The following is a 23,313-nucleotide window of genomic DNA, read 5'->3' as shown; positions in this document are numbered from 1 at the left end:
CTAATATCTAAAATGTATAAAGAATTCCTACAACTCAAAAACAAGGAGAAGACCAACACCCAACTAAAAATGTTTATGGCTACTTTATTCATAATTGCCAAAACCTAGAAGCAGACGAGATGCCCTTCAGTAGGTGAGCAGACAAACTGTGGTCCATCTAGACAGCAAAATATTACTCCATGCTAAAAAGGAGCTGTCAACCCATGAAAAGACAAGGAGGAAACTTAAATGTACTGTATATTACTATAACTGAAAGAAGCCAGTCTGAAAAAGACTACACGCTGTATGATTCTAAACAAATGCCATTCGGAAAAGGCAAAAGTATGAAGACAAGAAAAAAATTAGTGGTTGCTGGGGTAGGGTGGTAGCGAGGGGAGAAGGGCAGGGAAGAATGTGTAAGTAGAACACAGAGGATTTCAGGACAGTGAAAATACTCTGTATGATACTGTAACAATGGATACATGCCATCATACATTTTCCCAAACTCACAGAACATACAGCACCTACAGTGAACACTAATGTAAACTATGAGCTTTAGGTGATGATGACGATGTCAGTTGTAGGCTCATCAATTTTAACAAATGTACCATTCTGGTAGGGAATGTCCATAATGGGGGAGGCTATGCATGCATGGGGCCAGGGAGATATGTAGGAAATCTCTATACTCTTCTCTTAATTTTGCTGTGAAGCTAAAATTGCTCTTTAAAAAAAGAAAGAGGGCAAAGGCCTTGCTTGAATTAACAGAAATAAATATGTTACCCAAAGAACATATACAAATGGCCAATAAGCACATGAAAAGATGTTCAACATTCATAGTCACGAGGAAAAAGCAAATCAAAACCACAATGGAGGGGCGCCTGGGTGACTCAGTCACTTAAGCATCCAACTCTTGATCTCCTCTCAAGTCATGGTCTCATGGTTTGTGGGACAGAGCCCCACATCAGGCGCCGAGATTAAGGCACTGACAGTGAGGAGTCTGCTAGAGATTCTCTCTCCCTGCCCCTCCCCCCACTCTCAAAGAAAAAGATAAATTTTATGTTGTATATTTTACAATTTTAAAAAATGAAGCAAATTTTTTTTTAATTTAAAAGAAACTTTCAAGAATTCTTGAAGGAACAAAAAAACCCAGTATTTTTCCCAGAAACAAAGGACTGATATACAGACTTCGTACAATTCAAAGAAGCACACTAAAACTCCAAAAGATAACAGATTACAGAAATATAAATAAGAAAAACCTTCAACTACAATAACAAAATTAAAAATGCATTGGGGCGCCTGGGTGGCTCAGTCGGTTGAGCAGCCGACTTCGCCTCAGGTCATGATCTCGCAGTCTGTGAGTTCGAGCCCCGCGTCGGGCTCTGTGCTGACAGCTCAGAGCCTGGAGCCTGTTTCAGATTCTGTGTCTCCCTCTCTCTGACCCTCCCCCGTTCATGCTCTGTCTCTCTGTCTCAAAAATAAATAAATGTTAAAAAATAAAATAAAATAAAAAAAAATGCATGTTACTATGGTCTGAATGTTTGTATAGCCCCAAAATTCATATGTATAATATTTTTAAATTTTTTTAATGTTTGTTTTTAAGCGGTTAAGCGGTTTAATGTTTGTTTTTAAGCGGTTAAGCGGTTTGTTTTTAAGCGGTTAAGCGGTTTAATGTTTGTTTAAGCGGTTAAGCGGTTAAGAATCCACAGAACTGGATGCAGGGCCAAACTCACGACCCGTGAGATCATGACCTGAGCCAAAATGGATGCTTAACCGACTGAGCCACCCAAGCGCCGGCCCAAAATTCATATATTGAAAACCTAGTGCCTAAGGTGATGGTCTTAGAAGGTGGGGCCTTTAGGAAATTATTAGATCATTAGGGAAGAGCCCTCATGAATGGGATTAGTGCCTTATGAGAGGCTCCAGAAAGCTAGCTTGCTCCTTCTGCCATGTGAGGATGCAAGGGAAGTCTGTGACCAGGAACAAGGCTCTCACCAGACTGGCAGGCACTCTGATCTCCAACTCCCAGCCTTCAGAACTATGAGAAATAAATTTCTGTTGTTATAAACTAGATACAGAAAAATAAATTTTTTCAGATATTTAATTCTGTTGTCTGTTGTTCTAAACTAACCAGCTCCTGGTTATGTAACAGTCTGAATGGGACCAAGACACAAATCCAATTGAGTACTTTTGCACCTATCAAATTGGCAACAATGATTTCTTTCTGTATGCTTGTTTCACAGGCTCTTTACTACATAACTGCCAAATAGTTTTGCAGGCAACCCCACAAAGGCTTTAATAATATAGAAGAGACTAAGCACTTCACACACAAGCACTTACTGAACTTTTACAACAATCAGTGAGATGAAGTACTCCTTTTAGATGTAAGGATATTGGGACAAACTGATTAACTAACTTGCCAAAGATCCCCAAACCAGTTAGGGCAGGGCTGGGGTTCTCACCTGGGGCAATCGGACCCCACAGGCTGGTGCTGAAGTACTGCCATTCAGAACCCAGCAGCAACCTTCATGACATACAAAGGACATGTGCAGGCACTTTGCAGACAGTGGCCATGAGAATATAAATTGGCACAACCTTTCCAGGAGACAACTTGACGATACACAGGCTTATAGATATATATAATATAATCTTCCTTCTGGTCAGGCTGTATTTTAAAATCAAATCTAAAATAAACAGGGGCACCTGGGTGGCTTAGCTGGTTAAGCGTGTGATTTCAGCTCAGGTCATGATCTCACGGTTCATGACTTAGAGCCCCTCGTCCGGCTCTGTGCTGACAGCTCATAGCCTGGAGCCTGCTTCAGATTCTATGTCTCCCTCTCTCTCTGCTCCTCCCCTGCTCCTTCTCTCTCTCTCTCTCTCTCTCTCTCTCTCTCAAAAATAAACACTAAACACAATTTTTTAATTAATGAAAATAAAAAATAAAATAAACAAAGATGCACATTAAGACTTTCACATAAAGATGTTCTTGGGCAAATTATTTCACTTAAAAAACATTTTTTAAAATCCATTAACTTTTTTTTTTTTAATTTTTTTTTTCAACGTTTTTATTTTATTTTTGGGACAGAGAGAGACAGAGCATGAATGGGGGAGGGGCAGAGAGAGAGGGAGACACAGAATCAGAAACAGGCTCCAGGCTCTGAGCCATCAGCCCAGAGCCCGACACGGGGCTCGAACTCACGGACCGCGAGATCGTGACCTGGCTGAAGTCGGACGCTTAACCGACTGCGCCACCCAGGCGCCCCTAAAATCCATTAACTTTTTAAAACTACACCCAATGTGGGGCTCAATCTCACAACCCTGAGAAAAGAGTTACACGCTCCACCGACTGAGCCAGCCAGGCACCCCTTTCAAGGATAAATTATTTTAAAACTGGAAAAACAACAATCGAAATGGCCAAAATCAAAGGAATGATTGAATAAATATATTATGGGATTTGTACAGTTATCAAAAATTATGTTCACAGAGTTTCAAGGCAGTGACTAAATGATGAAAGTATGTAATAATTATGAAATTACCAAATGGTTCATTAAAAATTGCATGCCGGGGCACCTGGATGGCTCAGTCGGTTAAGTGTCTGACTTCGACTCAGGTCATGATCTCACTGTTCGTGGGTTCAAGCCCCACATGGGGCTCTGTGCTGACAGCTTGAAGCCTGGAGCCTGCTTCGGATTCTGTGTCTCTCTCTCTGCCCCTTCCCCGCTCATGCTCTGTCTCTGTCTCAAAAATAAATATTAAAAAAAAAAAATTTTTTTTAAAGTGCATGTAAAAAGGTTGGGAGGAGGGGCGCCTGGGTGGCGCAGTCGGTTAAGCGTCCGACTTCAGCCAGGTCACGATCTCACTGTCCGTGAGTTCGAGCCCCGCATCGGGCTCTGGGTTGATGGCTCAGAGCCTGGAGCCTGTTTCTGATTCTGTGTCTCCCTCTCTCTCTGCTCCTCCCACACTCATGTGCTGTCTCTCTCTGTCTCAGAAATAAATAAACATTAAAAAAAAAAAAAAAAAAAAAAAAAGGTTGGGAGGAGTTGCTAATGGTTAAGAGTGAATATGTTCATTGGGTCAGAAATTCGAGAAGGCTCATCACCATACCTCCAGTTTCTAAAGGGCAGGTGCCCAAAACCTTACTGAATTTCTTTATGTTAGGTTTATGGGATTTTTTTTCTTCCTTAGACATTACCTCTGAATTTCAAATGAAAAAAAAAAAAAAAAAACTACATAAAATTAAACACTTAAGGGGAATAAGCCTGAAGTGCCATGGTAACAATGAAGTGTCTCGAGGTAGCACCACACCCGGTTCACTTTCCCTCTCTGGGGGGTCCAAGTCTGTCCTTGCTCTGAGCTATAGCTAGGGACTATTTAACTAAGTAGGACCAGATCCTGTGGTCAAAGCATGCTTCTGGACTACTATGTCTTTATCAGCCTGGCTCTGTTTTCACCCCAGTTGGGTGGACCCCAGGTGAGTCTAGGTAGAAGACTCCCCAGCCCCTGTGGTGCAGGAACACCTGAACCCCAGGTGTGGGGTATGACTGGGGGCCATGGAGGGGTTAATTGCCAAGAGCACCGTAACTGCTTCCTTGAAATGCTCCCCACACCAAGCCAGGAGCCCTGGGCAGTAATTGAAGGACACAAGAGAGGGGTGGGAAGAGGCAATGGAATGGGGAGAGAGTAGCTATGGCCTACTGTCTCTGGCACTAGCTTCCCCTAAATGAAAGGCAAGGCTTTGGCCTAGACACTCCCCAGAGCCTGGACTCAAGCACGCTACATTCCACCAGCCAGTCTCCACCTTGGGACTTATGAGACCACAGCTCGTTCCACAGGCTCCACCAAACATGACACCAGAGACAGGTCATATGGTCCTGGCCATCCTTCCACTTAGGACCTAACAGTTCTCTACAGCAGACAAGGCCAGAGGTCACCGGCTGAACCTTCCCAGCCAGAGGCTCCTCCACCATCTATATACTGTGCCCTGAGCCCCACCATCGCCAAGCCTGAAGAAATCTAAAGGACTCATCCTCAAAGCCAGACTGGATACTCCCAGGTTTAAAATTTTTGAGTGTGTACTGAAATGCTACAAAAGCATATCTTTCCTTACTTATCCAAATGGTTATGAAAATAAAGCAGGAATCCAATATCTACTGTTGTGTCTCTTTTAAAAAGGCATGATCTGTAACCAGCATTAAGAAGAAAGTATCTACAGTAAGCATGTTCCATGTTCTGCTTTGGCAAAGTAGCCACTCTGCCCACAAGGAAAGAGTCTATACAATAGGGTAGGGCAGGGACAGGCACAGGAGAAGGGCCTGAGGCTCACAGGGAAAGTGGGGATGAAAAGAGGAAGCAGTAGAGGTAGAAGAACAGGAAGGAAGGGGGCACTCATGCAGAAGTCCCGGTTGGGAGCCAGGGAGACTAGAAGGCACACGGTATCCAAGTAGGCTACGTCACAGACAGATGGTGTGGCTCTGGAGACAGGGCAGAAATAGAGGCAAGGACAGGACTCCTTCATGTACAGTAATAACCTAGTAAGCTATAATGCTGGAAGATGCAGGGACCCCAAGAAACAGCATGAGATGGGCAAGAGACTAAACAAGGTCCCTAAGAGCTCAGAGGAAGCAGCAGGAAGACAGGTGTGAGTGGCGCAAGGTCACAGAACCAGGAGCTGGGACACCGCATGGGCTCCAAAGGCTGGGGAGGCAAGTGGGCTCTAGGGCTGTAGAACCTGAGGCATGAGGACAAAGGGGAGCCCATGTGCTCAGTGTGAGGTGGTTCCAGGAGGGTGGGAGAAACTGGAACTACAAATTGGAGTTAGTACAGGAGGAGACTCGGGGGGTGAGGAGATGAAAAGATGGAAAAAGAGCAGACACTAAATCGAGAGGACAGTAAGGCCACAGGAAGGCCCTTGCCAGGAGCAAGCCTGAGCCTATCTGAAGGCAGAAGTCCGTGAGGCAGGGGGAGCATGAGCTGTGGGGTTCAGACAGTGGAAGCAGAGGCCCCAGACAAGACACTGGGTGAGGGGACCAGGTGGGCTTGTTAGACAAAGGGATTTGAGACCAATGGCAGGCACATATTGGAGGGGACCAGGAATAAAGCCCGGAACACAAGGGTCCAGAGGGTTAGACATCCAGATGCAAAACCAGGTGGGGAAGCAAAGAAAAGATCTAGATGGGAATGTCCGCCATCTCCTAAGAGAGGTCAGAGAAGGCAGCACTGTCTGGACAAATGGGACCAGACACAGAGAAGCCAGGGAAGACAGGAACACAAACACACGCTCCTTTCCTGGGCCGATAACCAAAGAAGTGGAAAGCTCGGGCCCCCCAGAATGTTAAAATCACTGCAAAGACAGGATTCTACTTAGGAACCCGAAGTTAGAGTCCCTGCCTTATTATACCCTAGAGTGACAGCCCGCCTCTGTGCCTCTGTTGGCTGCTTCACCTAAGAGCCTACTTGGGAGCAGAGAGGTAAGCCCGGCACACACATCACCTTGAAGAATAATCCGATAAGAAGTGGAAGTGTTCAATACTCACAGGAACAATAAGCCCTTGCCAAGTCAATAAATTAGCTTCATCAACCTGGATGTTACGGAAGTTTTTCATTCCACATTTGCGGATTTCTTCAAGCTCCTGTTGATTAACAAAGCATAAAGGGGTGTCAAACAGGGGAAAGCACCACACATTAAGATCCCTCCTGACTCCCTCAAATTAAACCAAGTGTCAACACCACCAATGACAAAATTTTAAAGTGTGGACTAGACCGCGCCCAGTCTGGTTAAGAGGCCCAGAGCCACAGCGGTCCCCTCAACCCTTGCCCCAGACCAAGACAAACCCCCACCTTGGTGACCCCATGGAACTCGGTGGGACAAATAACTGTCTTCTGCAGACACACTGCCTCCTCTTTGGGCTGGTCACCAGACCTTTCTTTAAACACCCTCGGACCCCTAGACAGGGCAGCCACGTGGCAGGGGCGCAAGAAAGGTGTTACAGACCTGACTTCTTCCAACCAAGATTTATTAAGCTATGAGTCAGGTGTTGAGGATATAAAGATAAACAAAACTGGGGACTAGAGCCAAACACATACCTACTAGGTTTTCTACCCAGTGCTGTAGGTGTGATTTCAGAACTCTGCCTCAGCACGGACACACAGGGAAGAGAACAACTATCCACTCTGGGGTGGAGAGGGGGACATGTGCCTTTCACTGAGCCTTCACTTCCTCGGCTTCAACACAGACCCAGAATCAAACACAACAAAGGGGCAATGACTATGCAACAGAACTCTTTGCAAATGAGGGATTATTATTAAACAGTTCATGCCACAAATGCCATTTGGTCCAGAAAGCACAATCACCATGACTACTTCAGGGCCCTACCTGAGAAGTCTTTAGTCTACAATTGTCTTGTTACTTGTTTCTCAACTGTGCACTGCTGCTTCTCCAACAACTCAAGTCAACATCAAGAGGCATTTTGACCCAAGCCACCCACTGTGCACTAGCCTGCCCACATTCCCAATGTTCCTCCATTCTCAGACACCTGGAGTGACACAATCCCTCCAATGTCTCAACCTGGTCTCTTGTCCTTGGTACAAGTCTCCTCAACATCTCTTGGGTACACTCTTTTCGGCATCCTCAGAGCACCACCTAGCTGAGTTCTGCCTCTCCTGCTGAGCAGGCAGAACAGCTTCCTCACTGGCCCTGGCTTCCTCCTTGTTGGTCCAGCCCACGCACCCTTTTGGAACTTAGAAGCCCCTCTGTGTGTGGTGCTATGGCTCACGATGGCACCGGAGGCTCTGAATAAGCCCAAAAGATCCTCTGCACCTTACATTCCCATCACATAGGCAACAGTTTAAAAGGCCCCATGAGCAAACAATTCCAAAGAAAGTAGGAAGTGAGCCAGTGTTACAGGTTCTAAGTTGGAGGATGTGTGGTATGGAGTAGGCAGAGAAGGACAGTGTGTCAAATGAAGACACAGAACAGGCAGTTGGGATGTGCTGGTGCTTCATGGCAGGCGACACACCCGACCACGCTTCTTCCTACAGGATGCTGCTGCTTGTCAACCCTAGCTGCCCACTACCACCATCTGGCTTAGGCCCCAGCCCTGGAAATTCTGGTCCAGAAACTGTGGGGTGGAGTCTGAAATAGGGATTTTTAACAAGCCACACAGTGACAGGAAAGCTCCACTTGTAAGCAATGCTCAGCTTCCATCAGGAAGCTGGTTGCAATGGTTGTGGCCACTGCGATGGGGAAGGTGTGGTCTGGCTCCTCTTCCCGAGCCTGCAGGGAGGAAAGCATGGAACCTGAGAGACCACTCACTTGCCAACTGCCATCTGGTCTTCTTTCTAATGCCCAAGACTCATCAGAAATGCTCCCCTGGGGACAATGAAACCTTCAGGATGGGGAATAAATAAATCTCACTCTAACACTCTGCCCCACTCCCCAAAGAGCATATAAGCTCCATGAGGGTAAGCTTGAGGGCACGGATCTAAAAGCCTCAGGAGCTCATGGTCATGTTCACTTGCTTAATTATCAGGGTAGTGAAGGGACAGGAAGCTGGGGCTTGAGGAAGAAAAGGCTCTGGGATGGGAAATGCTCTCCATGTATTTTGATTTTCTGATCCCTGGTATAAGATATCAGAGTAAGATTCCTGGCTAGAGACAGAACATATCATATGTCACTTAAGAGCTGAATCTTACCAAGCTATCAGAAATGTTTTAAACCACATACAGGTAGGAAAACAATTTCAGATAGAACATTGAAACTAGACAACAAATGAGATTATATTCAATTTTCGTGGAAGAAAATTAATTTTAAAATAATCCGTAAATTTACTCTATGGCTTCAGAAATTCACGTACTAATAACAATAGGAAGTATCAGTAATAAACACAAGAAGGTAAATTTCAAAAGAATTACAAAAATGAAGCAAGATGAGACTCAACTGCGGGCGGGGGTGCAGAGAGGGCACCTACTGGTGTTCTGATATCAAGAGATACATGAACAAAGATAAAACAAAAACTGTGGGAGGGGCACCTGGGTGGCTCGGTCCATTGAGTGTCTGACTTCAGCTCGGGTCATGATCTCGTGGTTCGTGAGTTCGAGCCCCGTGTCAGGCTGTGTTGACAGCTCGGAGCCTGGAGCCTGCTTCGATTTCTGTGTCTCCCTCTCTCTCTGTCCCTTCCCTGCTCATGCTCTGTCTCAATCTCTCAAAAATAAACATTAAAAAAAAATTTTTTTTTTCAAAAACTGGGGGAAGATGCCATCCCTCTCACCCCCTACTAGAGAAGAATGGGCAACACTAATGTCAGCTGAACTGGGAGGTTCAAGAAATCCAAAGCTCAGTTTATTGATTACTAGTTATCAGATAAACTCTCAACTTGCTATCAAGTTAAGAGACAACCTCCTTTGCATAATTCTAATCAACAAGAAGAAGTGATGGTAAGGCAGAAGTGAGAGAAACCAAGACAAACAAACAAACAAGCAAGCAAGCAAGCCCTGTAATCTCCAGGGAATGCTAGGCAGCGTTTCTCAACAGGGTGGCATAGGCATCCAGATAGGACTCTGCACTTGACCATCCTGAGCCCAGCCCATTACATGCCAAGCATTGTGTCACCACTCCACCCTGGTTTCCCAATATCCTCTAGAGCCCCAGCTGCTGAGAACCACTGGCATCATTGGTAGCCAGGATGCTAAAAGTCCTGCATTGCACAAGCAGTTCCTCCAGATAAGAACTGCTTGGCCCAAAATGCCAATCTCTGAATGAGAAAAGACAGGTTCATCTGAAGGTCTGAGATTGGAAAAGGCAAGATGACTCAAGAGGCTTAACAAACCCTCAAGCAAAAGTGCACCCCTATAACTGAGAATAATCCTCAGAGGGAAGAACTGGGGAAGGAATTTAAAGAAACCAATGTAAATTCAAAGTTCAAATTCAAGGGGTGCCTGGGTGGCTTGGTCAGCTAAGTATCCAACTGTTGATTTCGACGTAGGTCATGATCTTGAAGTTTGTGAGTTTGAGCCCTGCGTAAGGATCCATGCTGACAGTGCGAAGCCTGCTTGGGATTCTCTTTCTCCCTCTCTCTCTGCCCCTCCTCCATGTGCTCATGCTCTCTCTAAATAAATAAACTTAAAAAAAAATTTTAAGTTCAAATCAAAAGGATATTATTACAAATGATGCGAAAAAAGGGACCTGACAAAGGAAAACTGTGAGTGGCCCAGCTCTAGAACAGAGTCAGGAAGACCAAAACCAAAAAAGACAGGAGCTTACAAAATAAGGCCACAAAAGTTTGTTTCAGTTCTACCAGGAGCAAGAAGCTGTCCTGGGTCAGCTGCTCCAGGCTGATGGCGCCAGTACTGACAAACCAAGAGAAGAGTGCGAGGGAAAGCAGAACCAGCCAGTGAGCTCATTCCTTCCCCCAGTAGGAGACAGCAGGCTTCCCACCCAGAGCAAGTGATGAGGGAGAAAGACAGCAATGCTTCTCAAAATGAGATCTATTTCTGAGTCCAGAGGTGGATCTCAGTGTATTGAGGGAACTTGAAAGAGCCTGGGTATGCTGCCCAGCTCTTCAAAAAGAGAAAAGTCCACTGCCCAGACTATAGCCCAGAGAGCTTGATGCCCATGCCAGGCAGGAGTGTGGCACAGTCCAGAAACACACTACTGCCTAACAATTCTGCAGGCACTAACAGGAGACAGCCCTGGCCCTGCACAGAAGCCTCGGCTTATCCCTGGGAGGACAGCAGGAGTCAGCTATACATAGTGAGCTCTCGGTCACATAACTCCAATGTATGCATCCAAGTTCAGGCAAAGTAGTTAACAGTCCCCCCCCCCCCCCCCCCCCCCCCGCCTTCTCTGGAGATCTATGCTGGTGCCTGGAAAAGCAACCATTCAAAATCTCCCGGGGCAACCCTCACGCAGCACTGACGGAGAACCCTTCAGGAGCCAGCGATTCTCAGCTAGCTGTGGCCATGGTCCTCTTTAAGAAATCCATTCAGCAGACAGATGGGGGCGCCTGGGTGGCTCAGTAGATTAAGTATCTCACTCTTGATTTCTTCTTCTTTTTTTTTTTAAATGCTTATTTATTTTTGAGAGACAGAGTCAGAATGTGAGTGGGTTAGGGGCAGAGAGAGAGGGAGACACAGAATCTGAAGCAGGCTCCAGTCTCCGAGCCGTCAGCACAGAGCCCGATGTGGGGCTCGAACTCACAGAGTGTGTGAGATCATGACCTGAGCCGAAGTCAGACACTCAACCGACTGAGCCACCCAGGCGCCCCTCCCACTCTTGATTTCGGCTCAGGTCATGATCTCAGTTTCACGAGTTCAAGCCCCACATTGGGCTCTGTGCTGGCAGCATGGAGCCTGAGACTCACTCACTCACTCTCTCTCTCCCCCTCCCCCACTTGCACTCTGTCTCTCACAAAATAAATAAAAACTTAAAAAAAAAATAATAAGAAAACAAGAAACGTATGCAATCACCCCATGTGTCTGGGAAGCAGCTGGGAGCCAAGTTTGGCTGGAGTCTTAACTAACATTAGGGGACTCTCAATTAAGAGTGTACCCAAAGGCCCAGGGGGAATTGTTCAACAACCACATGCAGAGAGATGGGGCAGAGAGGGAGTGTGGAGGGAGAAAACCTGACTTGTGCTGAGGCCTCATTCTAGACTTGCAGAAACAGTCTCCTGAGTAAGGCTGGGCACCTATGCCAGGGGATCCCCCAGTGACTGTGAGCTGCACTCCTCCTTAAGAACTACCATGCCCATCCAATCCTGTCTTTTAGAAAGGAAGATCCTGAAGCCCTGATTAATTCAGTGTCATTTCCATGACTAGAAATAAGCTCCTAAAAGAGCTAACACCTCCCACTAAGCCAGGCACACAGAAGCAACGTAAGTAATCCTTCCAGCTGCAACAAGTTTGTGGTAATAGAAACCCAGAAATCTTCCTGAACTTTTTTTTTAAAAAGTGAATGCTGGGCACCTGGGTGGCTCAGTTGGTTAAGGTCCAACTTTGGCTTGGGTCATGATCTCACAGTTCATGGGTTGGAGCCCCACGTCGGACTCTGTGCTGACAGCTCAGAGCCTGGGGCCTGCTTCCGATTCTGTGTCTCCCCCTCTCTCTGCCCCTTCCCACTCATGCTCTTTCTCTCTCTCTCAAAAATAAACATAAAAAATAAATTAAAAAAAAAAAGAAAAAGAAAAACATAAGGCAGAGGAGTTGCTAAGAACACATCACCACCACACTCCCCTTAGGCGGGCAATAGCTTAATGTCACCACTTACAAAATCCCAACAATAAACAAATGGAGAGATGCCAGGGGAGAGGTCATCTTCTAGGAAAGAGCGTTATTTCTGGGGACAACCTCCAGAAATGAAGATGCTAGGGAAAGTGCGTACCTTCGGTGTAGGAGGCATACACCAAAAGCAGCCATGTGAAAAGCAGGAGCAAGACTCTGAGAGAGAAGCATGAGAAGTGGTTGGTCACAAGAACATTCTGCAGTGTTTACAACAGACAGCACACAGAATAAGACTGGAAGCTCACAGACACTCAGAGATGGGCAAGTCAGGCATATTAGCTTCTTACAGATGGTAAAACTGAAGTTCAGAGAAGCCCAAATCACAGACCCTTTATAGGGTAGGGCCAGGGCCAGGACCAGAAGCAAACCTAGAATCTCTCTCAGCCACACAAAACAATAGGTGAGGGTGGCAAGGGGTTCCACTAGAAACAGGCAATGCAGGGGCTCTTATTTCTTCAACAAGATACTTGCAGAGCTTAGCTTCCCAAAATTTATAATGACAAAAGCATGAACATATATAGCATTTGCCCTAGCCCTTCACAGCTGGTCGTTGTTTATGCCGTGCAAGGAACATTTCTAGGCTTGTCTTGTCCAGACAAAGTGAAACCTGGCAGATGGAGCTGCATGTCTAAGGGGAAGTTACACAAACCTGCCTTAAATCTAAGTACAGGGATGCCTGGGTGGCTCAGTTGGTTAAGCGCCCAACTCTTGATACCAGCTTGATCGTGAGATCAAGCCCCAAGTCAGGTTCCGTGCTAAGCGTGGACCCTGCTTGGGATTCTCTCCCTCCCTCTCTCTTTCTCTACCCCTTCCCCTGCTCACACACACACATTGTCTCTCAAAATAAATAAATAAGCTTTTTTTTTTAATCTAAGTACAGTATAGCTCTCAAATACCAGCTACACAACTGGGAGGACATTAGTTATTTGAAAAAGCCTCTTCCTGCTTTTTTGTGTGACGGTAGCCAAGTAGCTAATCTTGACAGATATGTGCTTTCCAAGCTCACACAAAGCAATCAGTGGCAAGGATACTAAATCATGACTTTAATTCAAAATACTGTAGGAGTGCCTGGGTGGCTAAGTTGGTTGAGTGTCCAACTTCCACTCAGGTCACGATCTCGCGGCTCATGGGTTTAAGCCTGGCATCAGGCTCTGTGCTGACAGCTCAGAGCCTGGAGCCTGCTTTGGATTCTGTGTCTCCCTCTCTCCCTGCCCCTCCCCTGCTCGCATGCTCTGTCTCTCAAAAATTAACAGTTAAGAAAAAATTATATCAAAATACCATATATGTTTAGATATATACAGGTTTAGATATATATAGGTTTCAGAGCCCCGCAAATATGATTCTCTTATTTCAATTAATAGTTAGCAAAGGAGGCAGGACCCACAGAAACACATCACCCCTTCCACGGGTCGGCAGTATACCATCTTACACTTAGTTATTTTCACAACTAACATATTTAACTACTATCACAACTCTATGAAGTAGTTTTATCATCCTACTGCAGAAATCAGGACACAGAGGCTCAAGGTGATGGCACAAATGAGTCCGTGATAGAAGTTAAGATCTGAACTTGACCACAGCACACTGATCCAGGATGGTGGGCCACTTGTCAAGAGGTCATTCTAAGAGGGTATGGCTGAAGAGAACACTCAGTACAAGCTTATAGGCATACACTGCCCACACACCTCTGGGCAAGCATGGCCCAGGCCCAGCTGAGTGGACTCTGATGCCAGCTCCACACAGTCAGCTTCCGGATGTCAGCCTGGCTCCTGGAATATGTTTCTGTTGAACATGGTTGTATGAACATGGTTGTACATGGCATTCTTGAGTCCAGCACCCCAGCACAAGTGACTGGAATGGGAACCACGTGTGTAAAACACATGGCAGATCTCCTTCTGTAAGGTTAGCTTTCCTGAGCTGAGCTTTCTTAACAAGATGTACATTGGTGTGAAGGACATATTTTACAAACCATGTCAGAAAGCACTCAGAGGCTGTTCAACTTCTGAGTCGTACCCACTCCCTGATCCTGTGATAGAATCAGGCACCATCCTCGCTCAGAAAGACAGACCACCACCATGAGCACTAGATTTGACGTTACTGACTTGCTTGCAAATGTGCCTGCTGGGCTAGGGACTGTGAAAACAGCATTTTCCTCTGCTGCTGAACTATGTTGGCAAAAAAGCAGAAACAAAATCTGATAAGATCATGAAGCAAAGAAAACTATAATCAATACAGACCTGGAATTATTACAAACTGAACAAAAAACCCACCACCTGACCTGAAATGAATTCCCCTCCTCTCCACCTTGTTCCTCCTTAAAAACCAAAAGCAGTCATGTGAGCAGGAGCAAAACCCTGAGAACAGGGAGGCCTGGGCAATGAGTGTGCCCAGTGCCACTGCCAGCCTGTGGGTGGTACCCCCGCCCCAAGCCTCAGCCTCTTGTCTGTCAAGGGTGTTCCTCTCAGCTCTGGAATTCTAAAGAGACTGTGGCGAGGGCCAGGAGCAAAAACGGATCAGCCACCAGAAGCAACCTTTCTTAACTTTCTGCTTCAGGGCTGAAAGAGAAGACAGAAAGCAACAATTTTATTTCTGGGACTGCAACTACTTCTTCAAAGTATTTCTTGCAAACTCCCACCCCTTACTGCCAGCTCAGCATCTTTCCGTGCCTTCCACAGCACCTGGACTCATCTTTGGACACAGTGACAGTCACTGCACGGCACATACATGAAGGACACGAAGAGATAATGTAAGTGTGAGATTCAGAGATACCGGAAAGACAAAATTTTGAATTCAAGAGCTTTTTAATTTTGTTGGAAAAAGTAAACATTTTTTGAACAAAGATATATTCACACAGCTGCCTCAAGAAACTTCTTGCTAATCCTAAGGAACAGGTTATTTCAAAAGGCAGAAGAGCAGGGTGGGAAAGAGAATGGGCTCTGCCTGGGTAATGAGGTCGTGTCCAGGCATGGTCCAACCCACCTTTTCAGTACCATCTCCAAGCCCCTACCCTCCTGCCAGGCTGTTCTGTCATTGCCCTGGGATATGTTTTGCTCACTCCCGATAATAACAATCTATGTGTATCTAACACTTAGGATATGCTAAGCACTCTCTGGAGCATGTGACATATACTAACTCATTTCACTTTCGCACACAGATGAAGTAACTAAAGCACAGAGATTAAGTAATTTACCCAAGTTCCCACAACTAAGATATGGCAGGCCCAGTACACAACCTCCAGAACCTGAGCTCTTAACCAGGATACCATATTCTCTCTCCCAATAGCTTTGAATGAAACACCCTTTCCTCCCCACTTTTTATTGGGGTGAGGGTTAGGTTTACCTATGCCCTCAAGAACAGACAGATAGGATGAGACTGTCTAGAGGAAACCCAGAGGCAAAGGCTCTCACATGTGAGCAGCCTGCTGCTACTCCTGAATGTTACAGCTGAGGATACATCTGACCCCCTCAACTGAAAGGCCCAGACATCTCTATGCCACCTGTCCTTAAACTCATCAGCATCACCTTCTGCAATGCCCCTTCATGGAGAGACAAGTCTTCAGTGGCTGGCCAGAGAATGTAGCCCTGCAGGAAAGACGGAAAGAGGGAAAGCTCATAGTTCTGGAGGGCCAGGTGCACTGGATATACCAACCTAGGGTAAAACCAGGCCACTTACCCAGTGCTTCTGGAAAGTGCCTCAGGGCTGGACTAACTGAAACCAAAGGAAGGGACTGCACAAGGTCAGAAGCAGGCAGCTGTTTGGGGTGGGGGGGGTGGGGGGAGTGAACTGTCACTGCGGTTCCCCAGGGCATCTCTCCTAGCCACCACCCACATCCATTTTGAGGGATGAGAGCTACTAAACCTTACTGGCTGCCAGGCCCCCCCCTTCTCCAACAGCCCAAACCCTTGCCTATGCTTCAAGGGCCAGACCAAGTTCCACCTTCTTCTCAATGTCAGAGGATCTTTCCCCTTATACTCCATTATTCAGCTGGCAAACATCCAGCATACAGTGGACAGACCAGATTTCCTTTGTTCTAGGCATATGCCATTTTTCTCCCTCACTGAGCTCCTCGAGTGCAGGGCTAAGAGGAGGTGCCTGTGAGTTGAGTCCTAAAGGACAAGAAATTACCTTGATGTAGAGAAAGGGCAGGGATACCAGGGCAGGGATACCCATCAAGAGACCCCGGGGTGCAGAGCATGTGTAGGGGATCCCACGGGCAAGTGCAGAGAGAAAAGACTCGCGAGATCAGACTTTGAAAGAACATGCTAAGGAATGTGGGGTTTTAAATACAGATCTCTGACCTCCCGAATTTAGCTCCAACCTCTGAGAGCAGGGCCTGAGCCCTGAGCATGTGTACCTCTCATGGACACACTGCCAGTTAAGAATCATGTGGGACTGAGGATAGACTGGTGAGGAATAAAAGGAAACTACCAAGGAGTCTAGTGCAAGTGGCCCACCACAAATGGATGGCTTGAACTAAGGGAGTGGTAGAGAGGGTGGAGAAAGGCAGGCAGAGGCCAGAGAGGATAAAAGCCTAGTTCAGCAGAATCTGGCAAGTGGCTAGATGTGGAATGTGGAGGCGAGGTGGGCTTCTCCAGGTTCTTCCTTGAGTGGCTGAGTAGACAAGTGGATCATTAACTGAGAAAGGCAAGACAAGAGAAGCGTGGGGGCTGTGGGGACACAAGTTTGGACAACCACAGATCTATATGCCATTCAAAGGGAACTTCTCCAGGCTGTTAGATACAAAGTCTGGGCTCAGGAGAGATATCTTGGGGTCCTCTAAACGTTAATCCCTAACTTCCTGTTGCAGTAAAGAAAATAGAAATCTCTCTTGAACATTTAGTGATACTTTTCAATGGAATGAGAATTTTCCAAGTGATTTGGTACAATATACTGCTAATTTGACAAACTCTTTATAGAATTATAAAAAGGCCAGAATAGGTCCACCAAGTACCCTGAGACAAATGTTTTTGCTCTAGTATATACCCTAAGAAAAGGTCCCAAATGTTGCATCAAACAAGTCCATTCTCTTTCCCAGGGCCTGTCCCAATTTTCTTTTAATAGGGAAACATTTACAATGAGCATCATTAAGGGAAGCTGAAATAGTCCGAACTTACTGGGATTTTACATTTAGAACAAAAAAAAAATACAATGTTTTTCTCAATTCCCTAAAACCAAGTGGATTCAGGACATTTATACCGGCATAACATCATCTGAAAAACTCCCCTCACCCTCTGACACACCTACCAGACACACGTTCACAGCTCTATCGTGTTAATTACCCAACTTCAGAGAACATAAACTTGTATTCAAAAGCAAACCGGTTTATTGCTTTTGAATTCCAAGGAAAGAACTATTATTAGTGACTCCTCTTACTTATTCACGTGTAGTTATGGACTGAAAGTACACCATTACAGAGTTCTGACTGAACATCATTTAAGTAGTATTAAAAGGTTGCTACAATCTCAATTCCTCATCTCAACAGTTACAGCATAATGACTGGCAAAATGTCACATACCCCCTTCTTAAATCCACAACTTCCCCCACTGAGAAAAGCCCTTCTGGGAAGATACTTAGCTGGAGGGCCCCTAGGGGAGATGTGTGCAATTGAGAGGCTGAAAAGAAATGATCAGACTGCAATCAATTTCCTTAGCCACACCTACAGGTTTCACTTTTGTAGCTATTTCCCTTCCTGACAGAAGCAATGGTTACAATCTGGTTGTTACCATCAATGCTGAATTTGCTGCTTGCAAATTAAAATGTATTTAATGTTTTATTAACATTCTTTCCTAAAAAGGGTTCTGAAAAAGGCTAATCCTTTTAGCAAATGCTTTTTAAATTAAAGACTTTAGTCTATGGGGGAGGGGAAGAAAAAAAAAGAGGTTGGAGAGGGAGAGAGCCAAAGCATAAGAGACTCTTAAAAACTAAGAACAAACTGAGGGTTAATGGGGAGTGGGAGGGAGGGGAGGGTGGGTGATGGGTATTGAGGAGGGCACCTTTTGGGATGATCACTGGGTGTTGTATGGAAACCAATCTGACAATACATTTCATATTTAAAAAAATAAAAATAAAGACTTTCTCATACTCACTTTGCCTAAAATAACTTCTTAGCCAATATATGCAAATACTCTACTTTCAATAATGTATCTTATACAGTCCATGGTTACAAAGAAATCAGACTCTGAGTGTCCTGGAAAATAGTTTTTGAGGAAATCTAAAGTTCTTTAAGATGTAATTCATTTGATTATTCAGCATGTTTCTTTCATCATCAAAAACCCCTTTATTTCCACCCCAAGTATTGATCAATATGCACCAATAATTTATTGTTGTTTTTAACCAGCTTAAACACTGACTCCCAGAGCCAGTGATCTAAGTCATTTAACCAGCATTCCTCTACTGAATTGAAAGAGTTTCCATCCACAACTCAAGAAACTACACAGTCCTCCATGTGTCCTTGGAGTAAGAAAAGAGGCATGGACTTTGGGATTTGAAACTAGGGAGATTTAACATCTTCTCTCCCCACACTGGTCTGCTTGCTACTCCACCTCAGGTAACACTCAACCTATCTAAGCCTCATAATTCTCTCATTTGTAAAATAAAGATGATAATATGCTAACTTAAAGTGTTAACGGAAAATAATTTATGTAAATGATCTAGCACTTAAAAGTACTTAGGGGCGCCTGGGCTAAGCTTCCAGACTCTTTGATTTCTGCTCAGGTCATGATCTTGCAGTTTGTGAGTTCAAGCCCAGCATCCAGCTCTGTGCTGACGGTGCAGAGCCTGCTTGGGATTCTCTCTCCTCTCTCTGCCTCTCTCTCTCTCTCTCACTCTCCCTCTCAAAAATAAACACTAAAAAAATAAAAAATAAAATAAAAAATAAAATAAAATAAAGTACTTAATGTTACATGTTTGTTTTTTTTAATTTTTTAAAATGCTTATATTTTGAGAGCGAGAGACAGAGCACGAGTTGGGGAGGGACAGAGAGAGAGGGAGACACAGAATCTGAAGCAGGCTCCAGGCTCTGAGCTGTCAGCACAGAGCCCAATACAGGGCTTGAATCCCCAAATTGTGAGATCATGACCTGAGCTGAAGTTGGATGCTTAACTGACTGAGCCACCCCTGGTGCTCCATACATGTTCTTTCTAAGCTCCAATTTTTGGAAACATAAAAATAATTTAAAAACCATAGGAACTCCCCTGTCAGAGCTCTGGAAGCCTGGGAACCCCAAATTAGGTCAACTTGGGTAGACTAGGGGATACCAAGATGAATTGGGTCAAGATTCCTGTCCTTAAGGAACTCAGAACTCTAGGAAAGGCAAGTCTAACACAAATGTGATTGGGACAAGTGCTCAAAGAGAAACATAAAGAAAGCACTGTGTTGGGGCGCCTGGGTGGCGCAGTCGGTTAAGCGTCCGACTTCAGCCAGGTCACGATCTCGCGGTCCGTGAGTTCGAGCCCCGCGTCAGGCTCTGGGCTGATGGCTCAGAGCCTGGAGCCTGTTTCCGATTCTGTGTCTCCCTCTCTCTCTGCCCCTCCCCCATTCATGCTCTGTCTCTCTCTGTCCCAAAAATAAATAAACGTTGGGAAAAAAAAAAAAGCACTGTGGTCAAAGGAGGAAACAACTTATTCTGAAGGGGTTTGGGGGAGAAGGCCTCACAGAGTAACTAGCATTGGAATTGGACCTAGGACTTCCATGAAAGGGAGGAGAGGCAAGGGGAAGGTAGCCTTTCTCAGGTAGATCAAACAGCATGTGCAAAGGACACCACATAGCAAGTAAGTAAGAAGAGCAGGGGGCTCTGGAGTCAGAACTTGAGTGAGGTCACAGCTCACCCTCCCTAGCTAGGAAAATTGGGGCAACCCAACGAATCCCTCAGCATTCCATTTTTTCACCTACAAAATGGGAATAATAATGCCTACTTTCAGGGAGGATTAAACATGATCATGAATGTGAAGTACAGGGCAGCACAAAGTAAAAGCTTAAAAAAAAAAGGTAGCTATTATGATTTGCAAGGGTAGTGGGAAAACAAGGGGCAGGAGGTGAGGCTAAACAGATTACTTTCAGCCAGCCTAGGAAGGGTCTTGCATGCCAAATAAGAAGTTAGGATTAACTGCTGAGGACTATAAAATCAGAGAGGTTTTCAATAGGAATGAAAGGATTAAAAATTTGCTTTAGAAAAAGAACTTTGGTGTCCAAGAAGGGGAGTCAGAAAAACTCAGTATGTACTTGGAAAAGCATCTGAGAGATGAGGGTATGGATTCAGGTAATTTCAGTAAGATTAGGAAGGAAGGCACACACTCAACTCTCTCTAAAGTAAAATCCACAAGGTTTAATGGGTGACTGCATTTGGGGAGAAGAGTACAGAAACAAGTGAATAACAGTCCTCTCATCTGGATGACTGGGTGAATGGTGGTGTCACCGCAGAAAAGAGATGAGAAGTTTGGAATCTGCTGACTGTTCTTTTGTGCCCACTTCTAACCCAGTTTTATGAAGTTAAACGTCGTCTCCAGCCCTTACTGAACAAAAGAAATGTTCCCAGGGAGGGAGGGCCCAGAAGCTGTGACTCCAAGTTCAACGTCTAGTTCCAACAAGCACCGCTCTGCCCAAGAGGAATCCTAGCTCTTCATCTCCTCTCAGGAAATCAGCTCCTGCTCTTTTTTATTTCCGGCTCGATGCAACCCGGCAGCACTACCGGGGCGCCAGCTCACAAATCTTGGCGAGGTCGGCTCCGGAGGGCGCCGGCAAACATACTCGGGAAAGAACTAAGCCAGTTTAGCATCTGTAATCCTCACCAAAGGAGCCACTTAACAAGAAGGCACCCGCTGCATTCAAGATACAAAGTACCAAGTTATTTTTATAAACTTTGGCCGGTTTGAGTTCGAACGATTGAAGCCAACCCCCACCCCCCAAAATGGCACTTTTGCTTCAGCAAGGAAAGGAGATCCGGATGACTAGAAGTGGTAGGATGAAAAGGAGACGGGGAAGGAGAACCGCACTGCAAATGCGGCCGACCCTACGCCTTCCTGGAGTTGGAACTTACCCGCTGTGTGACTCTGCAGTCACAAGGCGACAGTTTGCTAGGACCCAGCACAATTTCAAACGACCCACCAACAAACTGACCTAACTTTTGTCGCCCGACCTCCTTCTTCCTTCCCCAGCCCGAGCCTCCCGGCCTCCGGAGCTGCGACCCGGCCGAAAGGGGCACCAAACCCAGTGCGCTGCGGCCCAGGGCGGGGCGGCTCCGCGGCGCGGGCTCCCGGCCGGAGCTCCGGCGCTCAGGCCTTCCCCGCGGGCGCCCGGTTCGGGACCTCCCGCCCGGGCCCCCACATCAACACCGCTCTGGGTCCGGGAGGCCGCCGCCACTAGAAGGACCCTGCCCGCTTCCGGGCAGAGGACGGTGTGGACGCCCCGGGCCAGGCGGAGGGGCCAGCGGCAGCTCCCAGCGCGGCCTGACGCTCCCGCCCAGGCTGCGGCCTAGGCGGCCCCGTTAGCTCCCCCAGCCCGCGTGCGGTCCGGAGGGGCGGTGGGACCACGTAGAAGCGGGAGACCGAGCGGCGGCGCCCCGAGGAGTCCCAGCCCGCCGCGGGGACCCCGGGCCCGGGACGCCGCACCTCCCTGCCCGGCCGGCGCCGGAGAATGGCTTTTACCTTCATCAGCCTCCTGCTGGCCGCCATCTTGGATCTGGTGCTGCTACTTCCCCAGAATGCATCGCGGCCGGCCGGGCGACTGGAGCCCCCGCACTTCCTGGAGCGGGGGAGGGGCGGGCCGGGCACTCCCCGACGTGCGAAGTGCCTACTGTGTGCTGGCCACGGTGCTGGATGAACACAGGTGAAGGGGTCTGGCGGAAACCTTGCCTTTACGGGCCGTCCAATCGGATGGAAATTACAAAGCGTGCTTGGCACACAGTAGGCGCACAATAAATAAAGGCTGCATAAAATAAGATCATTGAATAACCAAGATTATTTCGGACACTGATAAGTGCTGTGAAGAAAAGAAAACTGGGTGGTGGGAAAGTGACTCTGGAGACCTACTTTTCCAATGAAAGCCTCACTGAGGAAATAGTATTAATAACACTGGAAACTACAGAGCGCAGCTCCCCCCTCCAGTGCTTCATTTTCCTTAGTCTTTGAAACCACCCTGTAATATGGTTATCATTAACAGCCCATCTCACAGAAAAAGCAAAGAGAAGGCCAATGATTTGCCCAAGGTCATGCAGCCAGCTAGGAGCAGAGGGTGAGCTGCTGGCTCCAGGGCCAACGCTGGAAACTGAAGGATGGGATAGAGCAGCTGAGAGGCTGGGAGATTGTTTCAAGCAGGAGAAAAGGCGCTGGCAAAGGCCATGTGCCTGTCTAGATGGCCAGAATGGAGTAAGAAGTATTAGAAGGAACAAGGGAGGCAGGTGACAGACCGGGACAGCCTTACAGGAACAGAAGGGATTTGGCTTTTCTTCTATGCTCTGTGAGAGACCATGTGTGTAGCAGCCACCTAGTCAGATAAAATGTTTAAGGAAAGTACTATGATTGAAGAATGGGGAATGGAGGGGGATAAGCAGGGGAGTAGGGGCCATTTGGAAGCCTGCTGTAGCCAATCAGGCAAAAGTGATAGTGGTTGGGACCTAGGGTGTCAGTGTAGGCAAGGAAAAAGGTACCGTTTCAGTACACATTTAGGCCATGTGAAGGCATTTTTCTTCATTCTAAGAGCAATGAGTTTCCCATGAAAGGGGAGAAGAAGAAAGAACTGGAGATTTTGTAGCCTGGAATGGAGCCGGCCTTCCTCACAGTGTCCTGGGAGCCCAGGTTTGATATGGGTTGGGAGGGACGAGATGACAAGCCTCATGCCATCAAGATTCTGTTTGCCTTTTATCTCTCCCCAGGGCTGGCACACAGTGGGTGTTCAATAAACATTCAGCAAATGTGTGAGGGACTCCATTAGCCAGGTCCCTAGAGGCATGGGGGACTTGGAAGTCTGGCCCGGAGACTAACTCCATGATCATACTGTGTACACCGAACCTGGTGCTACATTGGCCCAGGTCAAAGAAAGACAGCTTTATTGGGAGCCTGCCCTGAA

The 23,313-nt window shown here is 46.5% G+C and overlaps 1 protein-coding gene across 1 annotated transcript in view; it reads right to left on the bottom strand.

Moving 5' to 3' along the window:
- The window catches only part of UBE2L3 (ubiquitin conjugating enzyme E2 L3), a 55,426-nt gene extending 33,452 nt beyond the window's left edge, over positions 1–21,974 (bottom strand). Inside the window, exons 1-2 of the mRNA XM_047827724.1 lie at positions 21,894–21,974; positions 6,510–6,605 (exon numbers count right to left, since the gene is read on the bottom strand). Of these exons, the coding sequence (XP_047683680.1) occupies positions 6,510–6,605; positions 21,894–21,920 (123 nt within the window). The 5' untranslated portion in view covers positions 21,921–21,974. The remainder of the gene's footprint in view (positions 1–6,509; positions 6,606–21,893) is intronic.
- Positions 21,975–23,313: the final 1,339 nt, after the last annotated feature.

This window comes from Prionailurus viverrinus, chromosome D3, assembly GCF_022837055.1.
Source record: "Prionailurus viverrinus isolate Anna chromosome D3, UM_Priviv_1.0, whole genome shotgun sequence".
In the NCBI taxonomy this organism is placed as follows: domain Eukaryota; kingdom Metazoa; phylum Chordata; class Mammalia; order Carnivora; family Felidae; genus Prionailurus; species Prionailurus viverrinus.
This window is presented reverse-complemented; position numbering and strand designations above follow the sequence as displayed.